Raw genomic sequence first — 15224 nt, forward strand, 5'->3', positions numbered from 1 at the left:
TACAAGAAATTTCAGACACATTCCAAATAGGGAATTAACCTCTGCTGTTCGTTCCCTGGGACTGGAACCATTTTGTGACAGTGAAAAAAAAAAAATCCTGTAGGCAGAGGCGGGCTGCGGAAAGCAGAAACAATGGAAGGGAGAAAATTTCCGTGCTGAGCGGCGTCCCCGAGCACCAGGGATGTGAAGTCACGGCCCCGCTGCCAGCCCTCCTGCACTGCCCATGGTCTGGGGGCCCAAATCCCTCATGCAGCGGTTCAGCGAGGCAGGGAGCCCTTCCCTGGAGGAATGAGGCTGGGGGCTGACCCCACTGTCCGTGTCCTGAGCTCGCTGCTGACCCCGCAGCCACCAGCCCCTGTGGGCGCATTCAGAAAGGCCTTACACAAACAGGGTGAGTTTTCCCCATAGCGCTGCTTGCTCTGAGGCAGAAAGGTAAATTTAAGGGCAGACGCGTGCTCAGGAGCCCTTTTTTGTTTTAAATTCTTGCCCTGTGCATCCTTGTCTATTTAATTGGAGATGAGTGCTGGTCAGACCCAGTATGGGGGTGTCTCCTCCTCCGAGGCACGCTGTGGGATGAAGGGGAAGCGTAAGCTGGGCAAAAGGGCTTGGTTTTGTGGAAGGGAGGTAAAAGGTTGCACATTCGGTAAGCTATTTTGGGATGGCTGCTCTAAAGTACAGAGTAGCATTGATGAAGTTGCCGTGTTAGCTGAACAGGAGCACCTTCCAGTGTCAGCGGGCTTTGTTGCTTACAAATACTGCAGGACCTATCTCCAGGAGGAGCTTTTGCCAGGGAAGATTGTGTATCCAGCAGCCTGCGGTTAGAACAAGGGATCTGTGTTGTATCACAGCTTGTCTCAAATCAAATTCAGGAATAATTTTGTTTTCTTAATAAACCGATCTCTGCGCACAGCATCAGATGTACGAGCTCTTCGAAGTTTATTGCACGCAGTTTCAGATGGGTTCTTTCCAAAAAAAACTTCTAAAATACCCGTCTTTTTTGTGCAGCTGCATTTTTTGTTTTGTGCTGCCTTTGGAGAGCAACCTTTTCACTGGTACGGGTTGGCTTTTGGCTTTCTTTTTTTTAAAAAAAACAAAACAAACAACTTTGTATGGTGGGGAAAGCACGCTGGTTTGGGGAAGGGCTGTCTTGTAGCTAGATAAGATCTCGAACTTCCTCTTTGCAAGGGTGTGAAACCATTGTTGCTTTTCTTGAATGAAGGAAACATTTACAGGGCAAAATAAAAATCGCAGTCCCGCTGAGATTTCTGAGCAGATGTAAATGGCACAGAGGTCTTGGTAGGATTTCCTGCATATAATGTTTCTTGCTGTAAGTGAAGGTGAGATCATGCTGTATGCTTATGACCCTCAAGATTGCTACTTAAACAGAGTCACGGACTTTATCTCGCTTTATCGTGCTAGTTTATTTCTTAACTTGCAGTTCCATGTTAGCAGACCGCTCAGAATTTTAATAAAGCGTGCAGCCAGGCTGTTGCTAAATGCCACTTGCTGGATGTTTTCTGCATCGCCCGTTGAATGAGGAAGCTGGAACTTGCTCTTTTCCAGACCTCCGCAGGAACGCAGCGCATAAGCCCCTGCTCCACGCTGACCAGCAGCACGGCCTCGCCGCCGGCCAGCAGCCCCTGCTCCACCCTGCCGCCCGTCAGCACCAGCGTCACCGCCAAGGACTGCACCTATGGGGCCGTCACCAGCCCCACGTCCACGCTGGAAAGCAGAGACAGCGGTATCATAGGTGAGCGTGCCATCTTTCTCCTTCTTGCTCTCAGTTAGTTCCCCCAATGCTAAGCCAGGCAGTCCTCGCGTGCGTAACAAGCTTTAATGTGGATAACGCAGGTGTGTGTCTGATAACGAACGGGGTGCTCTCGTGTTATTCGTGTTAATGTTTCAGTGACCAAGGTGCATTGTACCCCTCCGCCTACCACTCCTGATAAATAAATTCATGCAGAGTTGCTGGAAATTGGGAAGAATGTAAGTGTAAATTGTTTGATGCAAAGTTTTGGAAGTTGTTTAAATGAGAAAAGACAGAGTTTGCCGACCTCATTCTACTCTTTTTGCTTCCCACGTTCCCCCCATCTTTGCTGATTCACATACTTAGTGCAATCTCACTTCCCAACTTTTTCTTCCCTCCTTTAATTCCAGCGAGGTTATTTCTTCTGCCAAGTTTTTCTCTTGTTCTCTCATCTCCCTCAACTTGCTGTCCATGCCCATTTATGAGCGTGGAGATGCTAATTTAGAGAAATGCAAGCTGTTTGGCCCAAGAAGTGAGGCGGGGATGGGCAGTGCCAGGCAGTGGCTGCTGCTTGGGGCTGCCATCTTCTCCTGCTGCCTCAAGTAATGGGAGGTATCTGTTTTTTTCAGCATTTTCCTTGTGTTAAGCCCCCAGCCGCTGTTGTTTTCTGTTAGGGGAAAGAGAGCGGATGATGCCACTTCATCCATAGTTCAAAGACTGTTGGATTTTCTGTAGAACTGTTTGGTGGGGAGGAGACTGTGAAATGTGTTCTTGTGTTACACGTGCAGTAAGTAGTTTCTCTGACTTCTACCATGGCACTGTTGAACTCATAATTTTAGAGGATTAATGAGAATAATTGTAGATTCTCACTAGGCTCCACCTCTTCCTAATTGCCAGTGTAAAGGATCTTGAGAAAATGGCATACACAGATTAATTTGTGCTCACTAACTGTGAAGGCACAATGGGAGGAAAGAAATTGCTACGTAACACCGGGCAGAGCGGTCCTAGCATGGGTGTCTTCACCAGGGTTTTATGTTGAGTGTTTCTCCAGCTAAGAATACTTTGCTTTGCCAATGGTTTACGTAGTGCTTACAACAGGAGGGGAAAAAAGAGGGCAGGTTGATAATTCAGGGAGGTTGGTTGTACTGGTGATTAATATTTTGCTTGGCTGATCAGGAAATCTGGGCTTAGTTCAGCTCCTGTATGCCACAGAAACCTTTGTAGCACTTCTGCCTGCGTGATCTTAAAATGCAAATATGTGAGCTATTCTGAGCTGCATTCCAAAGTAGGGTAATGGATTCTGGGAGAGCTCTCTGCGGTGTCACGCACCCTTCGGTCTCCGTTCACAATGCCCCATGAGCTGGGCTTCCTTCCCTCCGGCCAGCAGCAGCCCCGCGAAGCCTGGTTGGGTTGGAGAATGGTGGTGAGTAAAGGGGTCGTTTGATTTCAGCTGGGTCCTGCATCTCAGCACACCTGTGAATTAGGTCTAGGATCGAACGAAGCCTGAAGTCCAGCAGCGGTTTGCAGAAATGCGTGAGCTCTGCTTCTATGAGCTGTTATCTCTGCTGCGGTCTGTTGGTGCTGTCGTGTTGGGTTCGTCCCGACCTTGTGGTGGGTCCGCACCTGCCACCTGAGGGCCGTGAGGCTGAGGATTACTGCAGGTGGGTTTCATCTGGACCTTCCTGTCCAGGGGAAAGGCACAGAGGTGCGGGTGGTCTCGGCGGCACACCCACGTGTCCAAGAAGTGTCAGCACGATGCGGACTCCTGGTGGGGTCAGGCGTTGAAGCTTTTTGCTCAGACCCTCTACCATACCCTTCTGTCAGTAGGTCTGTTCTGTCATTTGGTTAAAGTTGAGAACATTTTTTCCTCCCTCACAAAGAAGATTCTCTTAGCAATTTCTTTCAGGAGAGCAGATTTTTTGCATGGAAAAATTGGAAAGTGAAAGAAGGTGGCTTATCCCAAGGCTGTGTTAATGCATCCCAGATGGAAAAGTCATGTAAGAATATGTTCGTGTGGAGTAGGGGAAGCACTGTTCGAGGCTCCCCAAAAGCAATGCTTTCCTCTTCTTGTGTTAACACTCAAAGGAGAACAGAACACTTTCTCCCCTTTGTTGAGGCCCCCCCCCCCCCCCTTTGCTTTGACATTAATATTTTCAACACCTTCTTATTCCGGCCCTTGATAGAAGCTGGGCAGCTGCAACAAATTGTGGGGGAAACGGTCATCTCCAGTCATACTGTCCAGCAGCAAAAAAAATGGGGGATTTTTAGCCAAGCCTGCTTCCATCCCTCTGCTGTCTTCTGCAAGGCTCAAGGGCAGCGTGAGCGAGGGGAGGCAGCTTCCCCGCGGGAGGTGGACGTGGGGTTTTGTCCTTCTGGCACTGGCTGGCTGTGGGCGGGGTGTGCAGTAATTTTGGAAGGTGCTCTCTGCACGGCGGCAGTTCCCTAGGGTTATTTTCACTGCAGAGTGCAGCAGCCACATTGCCCACAGCAAACCAAGGCTCACGCGGGCTCTGCTCTCCCTTGTAGCAACACATCAGCTCCTTTGTTTCTGGAGGGTCAGGGATCAGGTTTCCCTCCCTTGCATTCCTGGTTTATTGGATACAGATCTTCTTGTGTGCATTTCCCTGGGCCGTGTTTGCTCTCGGCAACGATGGCTGAACTGACCCGGCTTGTGGGCTGAGGGGCTTTACGTGTACCTTAAAAGTGTAAATCTCTTGGAGATTTCCATGCCAAAGCTACTTGGATTTTTTTTTCTTGCCATTTTTGTGTAGAAAAAGATTGAACATTTCCCTGGGTAGGAAAAGATGGAACATTTCCCTGGGTGTTTTCTGTTTCCTGAGTTACGGCCCCTCCTGCTCCTCCCAGATCAGTGATGTCAACTGGTAGCTCGTGCACGTCCGCCAAGGTGCATTTTTATAACTGATGGGAAAGGGTGAAATGAAAGCCAAGAGTTACAGGTTTGGGGAGATCTCCTGATCTTTGCCTCCTGTCTGTCAGACCTCAGCTGCAACAAGCATCGCCTCCAAACCTCAGTCGTGAATCCCCACCACAGTTTGTATTTTGAGAACAGGGAGGTTTTAAAGCGTGTCCCAGGTGGGTGTGCTGTTTGTACAGCACTTGAGAATTAGCGCAGGCCAGAAAACAGTTAATTAATAAAACAGTTAATTAAAGTGGGAAGGCGATGCTTACACCATCACTGCATTTCTCCGTGTGTTTTTGCTTAACATAAAATGTTTTTGTACATTTTAAGCTCATTTTACATACCCATGTTGCTAGACACAGCACAAACCTGCATGGGCAAAAAACCAGAACGGGCATTTTTGTGCTTAAACACGGATGTGAAGCACACGTTCCTTAAATAGGACAAACTGAGCTTCAGAAAGCCCACTTGTGCGTGTCACCTGTTCCCTAATTCCAGTTCTCACCAGAGAACAGACGTGTCGTATCTTTCATCTGCATGGCACGGGGACCACGTCACGCTTGCTGACCACTCATAAATGCACCGCTAGGGTTGGAACAGCCTTACTGTAAATTTTAGAGTCCTTTGTCGTAAAGGAAAGTTAGTTCTACTTAGCTGAAAGAGTAACGACGACCTTACAAGCTCCAGCTCTTCAGATTCGCAGGCTCATCACCTTTCCCAGCACAAACTCCTTGCAGACTGTGTTGGGTTTGCTTCATCTCGAAGGCTCGGACTCGGTTTAGAAGCACAGTGCAAAGCAGTAGGACGGAGAAGGGGAATTGCAGCTGAAGGAGAGGTGAAGGGAAATTGTAGGAGAAAGGGTTCGTATTTTTTAGCTTTTATATTAGTTGCATTTTATTATAGCAGCCATCAAAAGCGGTAATAAATGTAATCGTTAACTTGCAAAAAAGAAAAGGGGGGGAGGGTAGGAAAGAGGAGGTGAGCCAGAAGGAGAGATAGGAGCAAGTCAGCCCTTTCTCCTCGAAGCCACTAAATCGTTTTTGTGTAGAGCAGAATGGCTGGTGAAAACGCTGACCTGATTTTAACCTCTGAATAGCTTCCAGGATTTTTTGGCTCTCACTGTACAAAAGCAGCCAACTGTTAACGTTCAAAATCTGCTACTGAAAAGAAAACTGGTCAAGGCATCACGTGCTCCTGCAGCGAGACTTTGTGCTTCTCGTCCCGACAGAAGTGGCCTTCTAAAGTTTTGCTGCTTGGATGCAGCAGAAAACGCACGAAGAAATCTCCAACAGTCTTAGGCAGGTCTTAAAATAAAGCAGAAAACATTTCTTGCCAGAATGGGATCACCCAAGTGTTTGTGATGTTTGAGCAGCACTTCGGATCGTTTAGTAGCAGTCCCAAGGGTATTAAGAGAGCGGCTGCGTGCCCGTGTTCAATCTTCCTGCAGAAGTGACATTTGCAGTGCTGTGATTTACTCCCTGACGAAACGGGGCCGTGCTCCCCCTTTATGTGAACTTTATGCTAACCTGCAACGTGTTCCCTGCTTAATGACCGGGGGATCGTTCTGAGCGAGGAAACGCAGGTGTGATGTTGAAGCAGCTGGAAGGAAAGCCAGTGAGCGGTGTAAATCCTCTTGCACCGTTGCTGCAGTGATGTAGGTAGGTCTAATACCATGCGGACCAGTTGGCTTCACTTAAATGTTGTGGATTTTAGAAAGAAGACACACAGAGGGTCCCCGTCCCCTCCTGGAAATCCTCCTGGTAGCTTTTTTCATGTTTTCTCCTCCTTGATGCTTTTCATTCCTGACTCTGACTCCTGACTTTTTATCAAGTTGCTGCTTTCTACAGGTTTATGCATACACTGGGTGAAAGCAGGGTTGTTAAATTCATCGAGACTGCATGCGAAGCAGAATAGACGCTGCTGACAACAAAACAAGATACATTTGTTTGCAAGTTTAACTGTTCTGAGAAGGGAACAAAGAGCAGCTCAAAAGGCACTTCAAGATAAATTTAACTCAGGTTAAATATTTTTGTGATCTTCCAGCTGCTGCATTTGAATTCTGACAATCTCATCGGTATTATGAAACGTTCTGGTTAATAATGAATAAGATTTCTAACAACTGCAGGTTTTTTTTAGTCTACCCAGCTTCCATTTGGGTTCATTCCCCAAAGGAGGAGCTCCCTGAAAAATGTCTGCTGTTGATGATGATGAGCTTTTGTTCGCGAATGCATCTGCATATTGCAGGAGATTGGGCTGACAGTTCAGGGATGAAAAGGGAGGCCATTCATCAGGCACTTCATCAACTTCATCACAGAATCCCAACCACGTCAAGTATGAAAAAATACCGTTTCTGGATCATTTTTTTCTTAATTTCCTTAAAAAGGACAAATTGAGCAAAAGTAAACGTGTGCACATGTGAAGTGATTCGTGGGCAGGGTGAGGAGTGAGGAACCCAACCAGGCATGAAACATTTCTGCCTCCCCCCAGTTAAATCTCCGAGGCGTCAGGGGCTGGGTTTGCTACCAAAATCTCGCCCTTAAATACTGGATAGAGAATAGGTTGGCGGCAGGTGGCGGTTATGTTTTTTTGGGGGAAAAAAAAAAAAAAGGAGGAGGAGAGAAAGAAGAGTGTTCAAAGATAAAAGCAGAAGGACGCAGCCCAGAACACGTGTTACATGAGAACTGTGAAATCTGCTTTGGGTTAGGGTCCAGCCTGATAGATGGAAAAAAATGGAGTGAAAAATTGAAAGAAAGACTACACTGAAAGGACCGAGCAGGAGATAGAGGAAAACGCAAGTTGTTGCTTATATTTTAGATTTGGAGCCTTTTTACCAGATTCCTTTAATATTCACAATAGAGGAAGTGACGAACCAAGATTTATAGAGGAAAGATTTGCTGAGAAGTTTTCTTTCCCGAGCTCAGTATTTGCAGTAAGTTGTGCGGTGATGCGGGGCGCGTCCCCGTGTTCTAACGCTGCTTTACCCTTCCATTTCTGGGCTGCAGAGCAAGCAGCTACGAGCCCTTTCTGGCTTGGAGGCATTCATACCATTCCTCATCCTGCCTGTCAGCCACTGCAGCAGGGAATTCAGATTTAGAACAGAAGGAATATAGGGTCAGCATGATGCTACTGTCAAGGTATTTTTCATTACGTTTCAAGACCTTTTGGGTGCTTACTGTGATTTATAGTAGCTTGAGGCTTGGAGCAGAAATTGGTTTACCTGGTTAATCTCTGTCTTTGATAGGATTGTTTATGCAAATTAAGCCAATGATTTTTTTTCCCTATTTGGGACCACTGTTGTAAGAGAAGTTAAACGTAGAAAGAACAGGGTGGATTTTGACCTCAAAACCAGGGCTGGTTTAAGTTGTGGTTTGTTTGGTGGTTGTTGTTTTTTTTTTTGCTTGGATAAGCCTTAAACTTTCTGCCTGATGGTGTCCAATGAAGAATAACTCTTCTTCCTCTGAAAGCACCCAGTGCTCCAGAGGCCACCCATGTCCTGGTTGCAGTGCCCAAGGCTGCCGCCGTCCCTGGGGAAAGATTTGGGCTAGGACATCTCTAATGTGATAAGGCCAGTTGTATTTTGTTGTGTTACTGGATGAGAGTGAAATGAGGTTAACCTGCAGTGGCTGCACACGTGCTTCTAGTACCCAGTTTCAGGGCAGCATACGAGGCTCCCCGCTCTGCTGCAGTTATGTCTTTAAGGCAATGAAATCCCTGTTTCCTCCTTGAGATGCATTACAAATCTCCACCTCTAATTAAGATCCTAGCTGTTGCTCGTCCTAAGATGGTAGCTGTAGGAAAGTGCTTTTTCCTTCAGCTCCATCTGCAACGTGAGCATAAAGGCTGACATTTTCCAGGCATGATCTCTGCCTCGAGGAGAATTGGATGGGATGGGAAAAATCCCCTCGCGTGTTTGACTCAAGACAAATGCAGTTGAAAGCCTTGTGCTCCGGGGCACAGGCCGACCTGCAACTGCATTAGAAATAATGTTTGCTGTCCTGTAAATACACGGTATTTCTTAGTGATGTGTAGCACTGGCTTTGGTGACGTCTGGGATGCTGCCTTAGATGCACCTTGGATTCAGTTCTGCTCTTTCCCAAAGAAATAAAAACATTTTAAAGCAAGCTGTTTATAAAAGTTGTAACCAAGATGTTTCGGCAAAGGAAAGGAGCCACGTCAGGGTTCAAAATTAAAAGCTTGACGCAGGCAAAGCATCAAATCCTCTGCTGAGGTAAAAGGCAAGCGTGAGACTTGAATGCTAAAAGCGAGATAGGATTGTAAAAGGGCTGCTGGTGCATCTCTGCAGTGTCTCCCCTCCCGGCATCAAAGCACACATCCTCAAAGAAGCCGAGGCAGCGCCGCTCTCACTGATACCATTGGTGCTGTTACAGAGGGCGGTGTTGAAATCTTGCGGGCAGAGATAGGGCAAATCCCCTGAGAGCTGTGGTGGCTGCACAGGGGCGCCTCCGCGCCTTGATCCTGCAGTGCCAGGGTCTCTCTGGGCTTTAGTCACCGACGAGGGGTGCGGCGCTCTGATGCTTCACATGCCTCAAATTCTGTCCTCAGATTAAACACGGTGTGAACTGCACGCCGGCTGATTCACTGGGGATATGATATATATACACACCTATATTTATCTACATGTGCCGTCGCTGGAGTGCTGGAGAGAACCACAGGCGTTTCTCCCTGGCTCTCGGGTCTCTCCTGTTCAGCACGCGGCTTCCTGGGGTGCCCCCATCCTGCTCCGTCCCTGCACGAATCCCTCCCGTAAAAAAATTCCCAGCAGTGTCTGAAGGATTGGTTGGGTCTTTTAGAACCCTTTCACTGAGGTCTCCATCAGTGTGACAACTGCATTGTCATTTCCCAGGTTTCTAATTCCTGCCTTCGTGGTGCTCTGGGCCACCCTCGGGGACGCTGACCCTCCTTGTCCCCAGGCCGTGACATCCCGCGTCCCTTAAAGCCCGGAATGTGTCCCGCACAGCTGAAGCGTTGCCAGCGATGAAACCTTCAAATGCTGGGTTTCTGGTGGGTCAGTCCATAAATGTGCCTGCAGCCCCTTTTAGCCCTGGCACGATTTAAACGGTGCAGCCTCAGGTTTGGGTCTGTTGGGATCTTTCACCATTAGGGGCTCCTTTTCGCAGCCCATCGGCGGGGTGAGTGCCGTGGTCAGGAATCGCAGAGCCACGAAATCTCCTCGGATTAGTGCTAAATACTTGCTGGCGATTTAGATCTTTAATCTAACTGAAGTAGTAGTATCAGCAGGAATTTCAACATGAGAGTCGGTTTTTAGTATAATCTGATGTTCTCAGGGTTTCCTTGTGGTTCTGTGCTCCAAAATCTGCTCAAGGACAGAAATCCGGCCATCGGTGTCATGGTGGTGCACGGCTCCAGACGGCCTCACCCCATCCTCTCCCCAGCACTTCACTGCTCTAAGGCGCAGAATATTTTTAACCTGTAGGTAGAGTTCAGGTGCGTTAATGACACAGCAGCAGCCCCGTTGTGAACTTGGACAGGACTCAGCCCAGGGGCGGGTCCTCTTTCCCCACGGAACTGTCCGAAGAGCTCATTGCTGCAGAGCACAGTTAATCCCCAGCAGGGAAATGCAGGAGGCCGTGGGGATGCGTGCACGCACCCAAACGTCTCAAGGCAGCCCCTGTCCTAGAATCCCCTCCGCAGCTCTGTTCTTTGGGAATTTTGGGGTATGCAGATGGCAAACCTGCAGAAATAATGATAATTCACAGCTTTTCTTCTGGCGACAGGTGTTTATGGGCTTGATCCTGTGTGGAGCTTCCATGAAGTTCTTTTTACCCAAGGAATGTTTGCACTTTTTTTGTACCTAAACCTCACTCTTTGCCCCTGAGTATCGCACTGAAACAACCTGAGTTGCTGTGTGTAATGTGCATCTTGTGCGATTCAGCGTTGCTCGCCCAGATGCCGTGGCGAGGGGCTGGCTGCTGAGCTCCAGGTGCCGGGGCTAAGCCCAGCTCTGGGGTGCTGCTGGAAAGGCTTTCCTTCTCCCGGGGGACGCGCTCTGCGTGCTGGCTCACGTTGCCAACTTGGAGATAGCCTCATACTTTTGCCTTGTAAATAAAACGAAAATTGTTTTGGTTTAAAATAGCTCATAGAAGAGATTCAGTCCGTCGAGTAATCGCTTCCAGCCCGTGTAGCCGTGCTGGTATCATCCCGGGCTGCTCAGAAGGTAAATCGACCCGCAGGGAGCAATCCGAAATACCTGATTCAATGACGAGTTTGCACATAAACAGCCTTAGTGCAAAACAGTGAAAGTTATGTTCAAAATGAACACAAACTGACAATTAGAAAAGAGACCAGCAGGGTTGGTTATCATTTTTTTGCCACTTCATTAAGAGAAATCTTATTTTGACGCGTGGTTATTTTGTTTTGTCCTCAGTTTAATGCATTTGAAGATCACTGCTTTCAGCTGCTGACGTGTCTCTACCGAGATTAATTAGAAATATACCGGGGGTGGCACAAATTAATGGATTTTTCTTCTGTAAATGGCCAACACGGGCTGCTTAGCACCTCAGAACCAGACTTTTGAAATTTCTGGGAAACGGTTAAAAATCTATTTATCGATATGAAGCAATTCAAGGGAGCAAAAGAGATCTGTGGACATCTGCTTCTCGTTTTTGTCTCATTTGGTCACGTTAACGTGTAGCGGTGTTCACCTGACGGCACGCGGTGCTTAAATGCCAGCGTTTGTGAAGATGCCGGTTCTCATCTGGTACCTGCGTTGGTTTTTAAGTTTTAAAAAATGATACAAAGAGCTAAATTTTGGAAACCTTGATGAGGTACAAAAGCATTGATCTCACTTTGTGGATGGGAAGCACAACCCTGAGAAGTAAATAGGTCCAAAAGGTAAAGGTGGAGCCGCACGGGCTGTGTTGGGATGGACACGGAACAGGCACTTCTTGCAGGTCTTGGTGGTTTGTTTTGGTGATTCTGTGGCTTCAGATGAAAGCTTTAATTCTGGTTCACATTATGGTGACATTTAACATGTATAATTAATCCGGATTGATCCTTGGACATTGAAATGAATGGTTCTGCACCGGGGAGAGCGGCGAGCAGTCTGCTGGGCAAGGAGAGCAGCGTCGGCCCTGAAGCTGCCTGTTGTGTCAGAGGGGACAGGGCAGCTCTGGGGGGGTACTTCCGAGTCCAGTCGGATGCCGAACATCAGACAGCACCCATCATGTGAACAACCAACTAAAACACGTAGTTCTCCGCTCCCGAATGAATTTGGAAAAACAAACAGAAGAACCTTGCCCACGTGTAATTAAACAGCAGCCTCCTTTGGGTGCTCTTTGCCTGGAGCCTCTCCTCGAGGCTGCTCGCCTTCAAAAAGCAGGCAAAGCTTTGGCGAGGCTTTAGCCTAAACGCACGTGAATCTTAGGAGAAATTTGCTGTTTGCATTCATCAAGACAAAAATAAACGCGGGGCTGGTTGTCAGTGAGGCAGCGGAGCTGCAGGACTGAGCTGTTGTGCGGGCAAGGAAGGCGGCCCCTAAGGAAGCCTAACAGTGGGGTTTGCAAACAAGAGGAGATGCTGCTGTGTCCAGGGACAGATGGCAGAGAAATTAGCAGAGAATTTGGACTGGGAGAGGTATTTACCATGGCTAAGTGAAAATGACGTATTTCAGTGGATTTATGAGATAAATATTAGCGAGTACGTCTACAAGCACAGCGCGCCTGGGGCTCAGGAGCAGGCAGGATGGAGTCGTGTTCCGGGGTTTGGAATAGCAGCAGGAATCTGCACGGTTGTGGCAAGTGAGATGATAGTGAGTTATATGTTCATATATCAACAATCCTACTCTTTCAAGTCAAGCACTGTGCGGGAGAATGTGTGGATTACATTTAAAGCTTGATACAAACGGCTGTAAATCAAACGAGACACCGAGTTCGCTTTCTGAACCGAACGAATCCATAAGAATTAATTGTTTGGGCAAGTCAGGTGTGGGTTTTTATGTGATATTTCATTGTTAGACAGTGTTTGTAAATTATATTCGTAAGTTTATAAATTTCTGAAAGCATTCTCTGAAAAGGTTGCAACTGTGATGCAAATTGAAAGACATTTGGAGCACTGATAATGTTTGTCCTTAATCATTTCTGGTCTTTCTGGAATTGCGTATTCTCATACAACGTTGTACATAATTTTTAATACTCTTTATAATTATAAATGGCTTTTAACAGTATGAGCCAAGACATTATAGCTTAAATGTTCTTTTAGAAGTAGTAAGCAGAAGTGGTATCATTAAGCTAAATTCCATCTCTGATTTATGTGCATGTGGAAAATATGATGAGCATCATTTTTGGCGCTTGCGTTGCACAACTTCGTGTATAGCAGCATGTATGCAAGCAATTCTTTCTTTGTTAGTCATTTTGTTTGTAATTTCTTCCTTCAAGCTACTTTGACAAGCTACTCAGAGAATGTGGAGCGCACAAAGTATGGAGGGGAGAGCAGTAAAGAGCTTGGATCTGGAGGAAACCTGAAACCCTGGCAGTCCCAGAAGTCCAGCATGGACTCCTGCTTGTATCGCGTGGACGAGAACATGACGGCCTCAACCTACAGCTTGAACAAGATCCCGGAAAGGAACCTGGAGACGGTTTTGTCCCAGTCAGTGCAGTCTATTCCTCTTTACCTTATGCCACGGCCAAATTCAGTAGCAGGTAAGAAATAAACCTTTTTGCATTTATATCATACTGAAACTAGAGACGCAGCATATACATGCCACAGCCTTTTTCATGTAATCGTTATCCACAGAGGAATCTCCTTTCTGCAGTCATTAAGTGTGACAAAAATTGTCTGTCCATTTGACTTATTACTTCTACATGGAAAATTCCTGTGGGGAAACTGTTTCTGATGTAGTTTAACAGTTACTTCAGCAATCTGTGGTGTCATTTTTACAAAATGGTGCAACTGTAAGATGAGTGGAGAGTGTATTTTTATTTTTTTTAAAAAAAGGTAATTATTTTCTATCATTGCAATGCAAATAATCTCAGATTTAAAGTACTGCATAATTCCCGGACAGTCATTTATACTCTTTCAAAGGAATCTTTGTGAGAAAAATCAAGTGTCTGATCTTCTCTGATGATCAAAAGAACTTCAGAGTTAGGAGAATTGTGAAAAGTTTCCTGCAGAAAAGTTGCTGTGGATCCAATCTCTTGATGGGTCTTTGCCCTGCCTGCCTTAGCACACGTGTGCATACACTAGCTCAGCTTTTGCAGCATCTGGGGTTTGCTAATGACTGAGTTTTTTGTTTTGGCACAGTGTCAAAATTTTCTTCATTTAATTTCATAGCCACTGTTTGAAAGATTCTGAAATGATGCTGTGACATAGCTTGGTAAGGTCTTAACAATCTGCTAAGTTCATCCCTCAAGTTGGTAACAGCAGGAACAAGAGATAGGATCAAAACTATGAAAGCTTTACTGAAAAGCTTCTTGCCTGGAATTATCTTTCCTTGCTTTGCTGTTTTTTTCTTCCTGGGTAACTTTTTGGGGGTTAAACGTTATGTTCAGGTGGTCTGTATGTCTGTCGATATAGACACATGGAGAGGTCTTTGTCTTATTTTAGAGTCCCTGCAGGATTCTCCGTAGAAGTATTAGCCCAAAAGATCTGAACTGCAAAGACCCAGGAGACTGATGGTTATAATAGCACTGCTGCTCCACCCAGGCTGTGTTGCATAACTAGATTAAATTTCCTTTTTAATCCCACTTTGGAAAATCAAAGGCCTAAAAGCAATGTAGAAATGTAGATGCTGAAACGCGAAGCCCCAAAGCGGGGTGGTTAAACAACACATGCCACGTGCTTACATCTGAAAGACTTAACAGCGTGGGATTTCAGGTTAGAAAGAGGTGATAGAAAATAAAAGTAGGAAACTCCACTTGCAAAGCCTTGTTACTTAGGCTTTGGGTTCACTTCTTAGAAGTGACACATCATCAACACCTGCAGAAGAAAGCAGGGCTGGTTACCGTACACGTAAATACATGGGTATACCGGTTTCAGTGACTTTGGAAGTGGTTTGCTTGAATGGTGTGTTCATAGGCAAATAGAAAAACGTGGTTTTCAGTAGAAAACCATTTAGCAAAGTTCGGGAACACCCTTTCCTTCTGTATCTTTGTGCTTTTTAAAATAAGTCAGCTAGCACACGTACCCCAGGATAAACCGTTGTAGGAATAGATATTGAAAAGAGAACAAGATTTGGCTTAACCTTTCAGCATCGACTGCCCGAATGTTACTTCCTCGAAGTTTATTGCCCAGAGAGTCAGCCTGCTCTGTCTGCGAGCTGCACCTCCTAGCACGAGCACCTGACATTGTGCAGCCAGGTGACGGCCCAGGTCAGCAGACTAATCTGACTGAAAGTTAACCCTCCAGAAAACACACACCTTAATTTTGAGGCACAGGTTCATTAGGGTGGGGGCAGAAGGCAGAGCACCTGCCAGTGGATGGGGCAGAGAGCAGCCTGTCTTAGGGTGGTTTTCCCCGTTTTAAGCTAACGATGAAGCCACACCTTTGCTAACACACGCTGTTCTTCTTTGTTGTTATTCT

At 46.5% G+C, this 15224-nt stretch overlaps 1 protein-coding gene across 18 annotated transcripts in view; it reads left to right on the top strand.

Moving 5' to 3' along the window:
* TANC2 (tetratricopeptide repeat, ankyrin repeat and coiled-coil containing 2) overlaps positions 1-15224 on the top strand; it is a 278090-nt gene that overhangs the window by 175388 nt on the left and 87478 nt on the right. For all 18 annotated transcript variants that reach the window (XM_035347942.1, XM_035347941.1, XM_035347940.1 and 15 more), the window contains 2 exons: positions 1564-1750; positions 13082-13345. In XM_035347942.1, the coding sequence (XP_035203833.1) occupies positions 1564-1750; positions 13082-13345 (451 nt within the window). The remainder of the gene's footprint in view (positions 1-1563; positions 1751-13081; positions 13346-15224) is intronic.

Source organism: Oxyura jamaicensis, chromosome 27 (genome assembly GCF_011077185.1).
Source record: "Oxyura jamaicensis isolate SHBP4307 breed ruddy duck chromosome 27, BPBGC_Ojam_1.0, whole genome shotgun sequence".
Classification (NCBI taxonomy): domain Eukaryota; kingdom Metazoa; phylum Chordata; class Aves; order Anseriformes; family Anatidae; genus Oxyura; species Oxyura jamaicensis.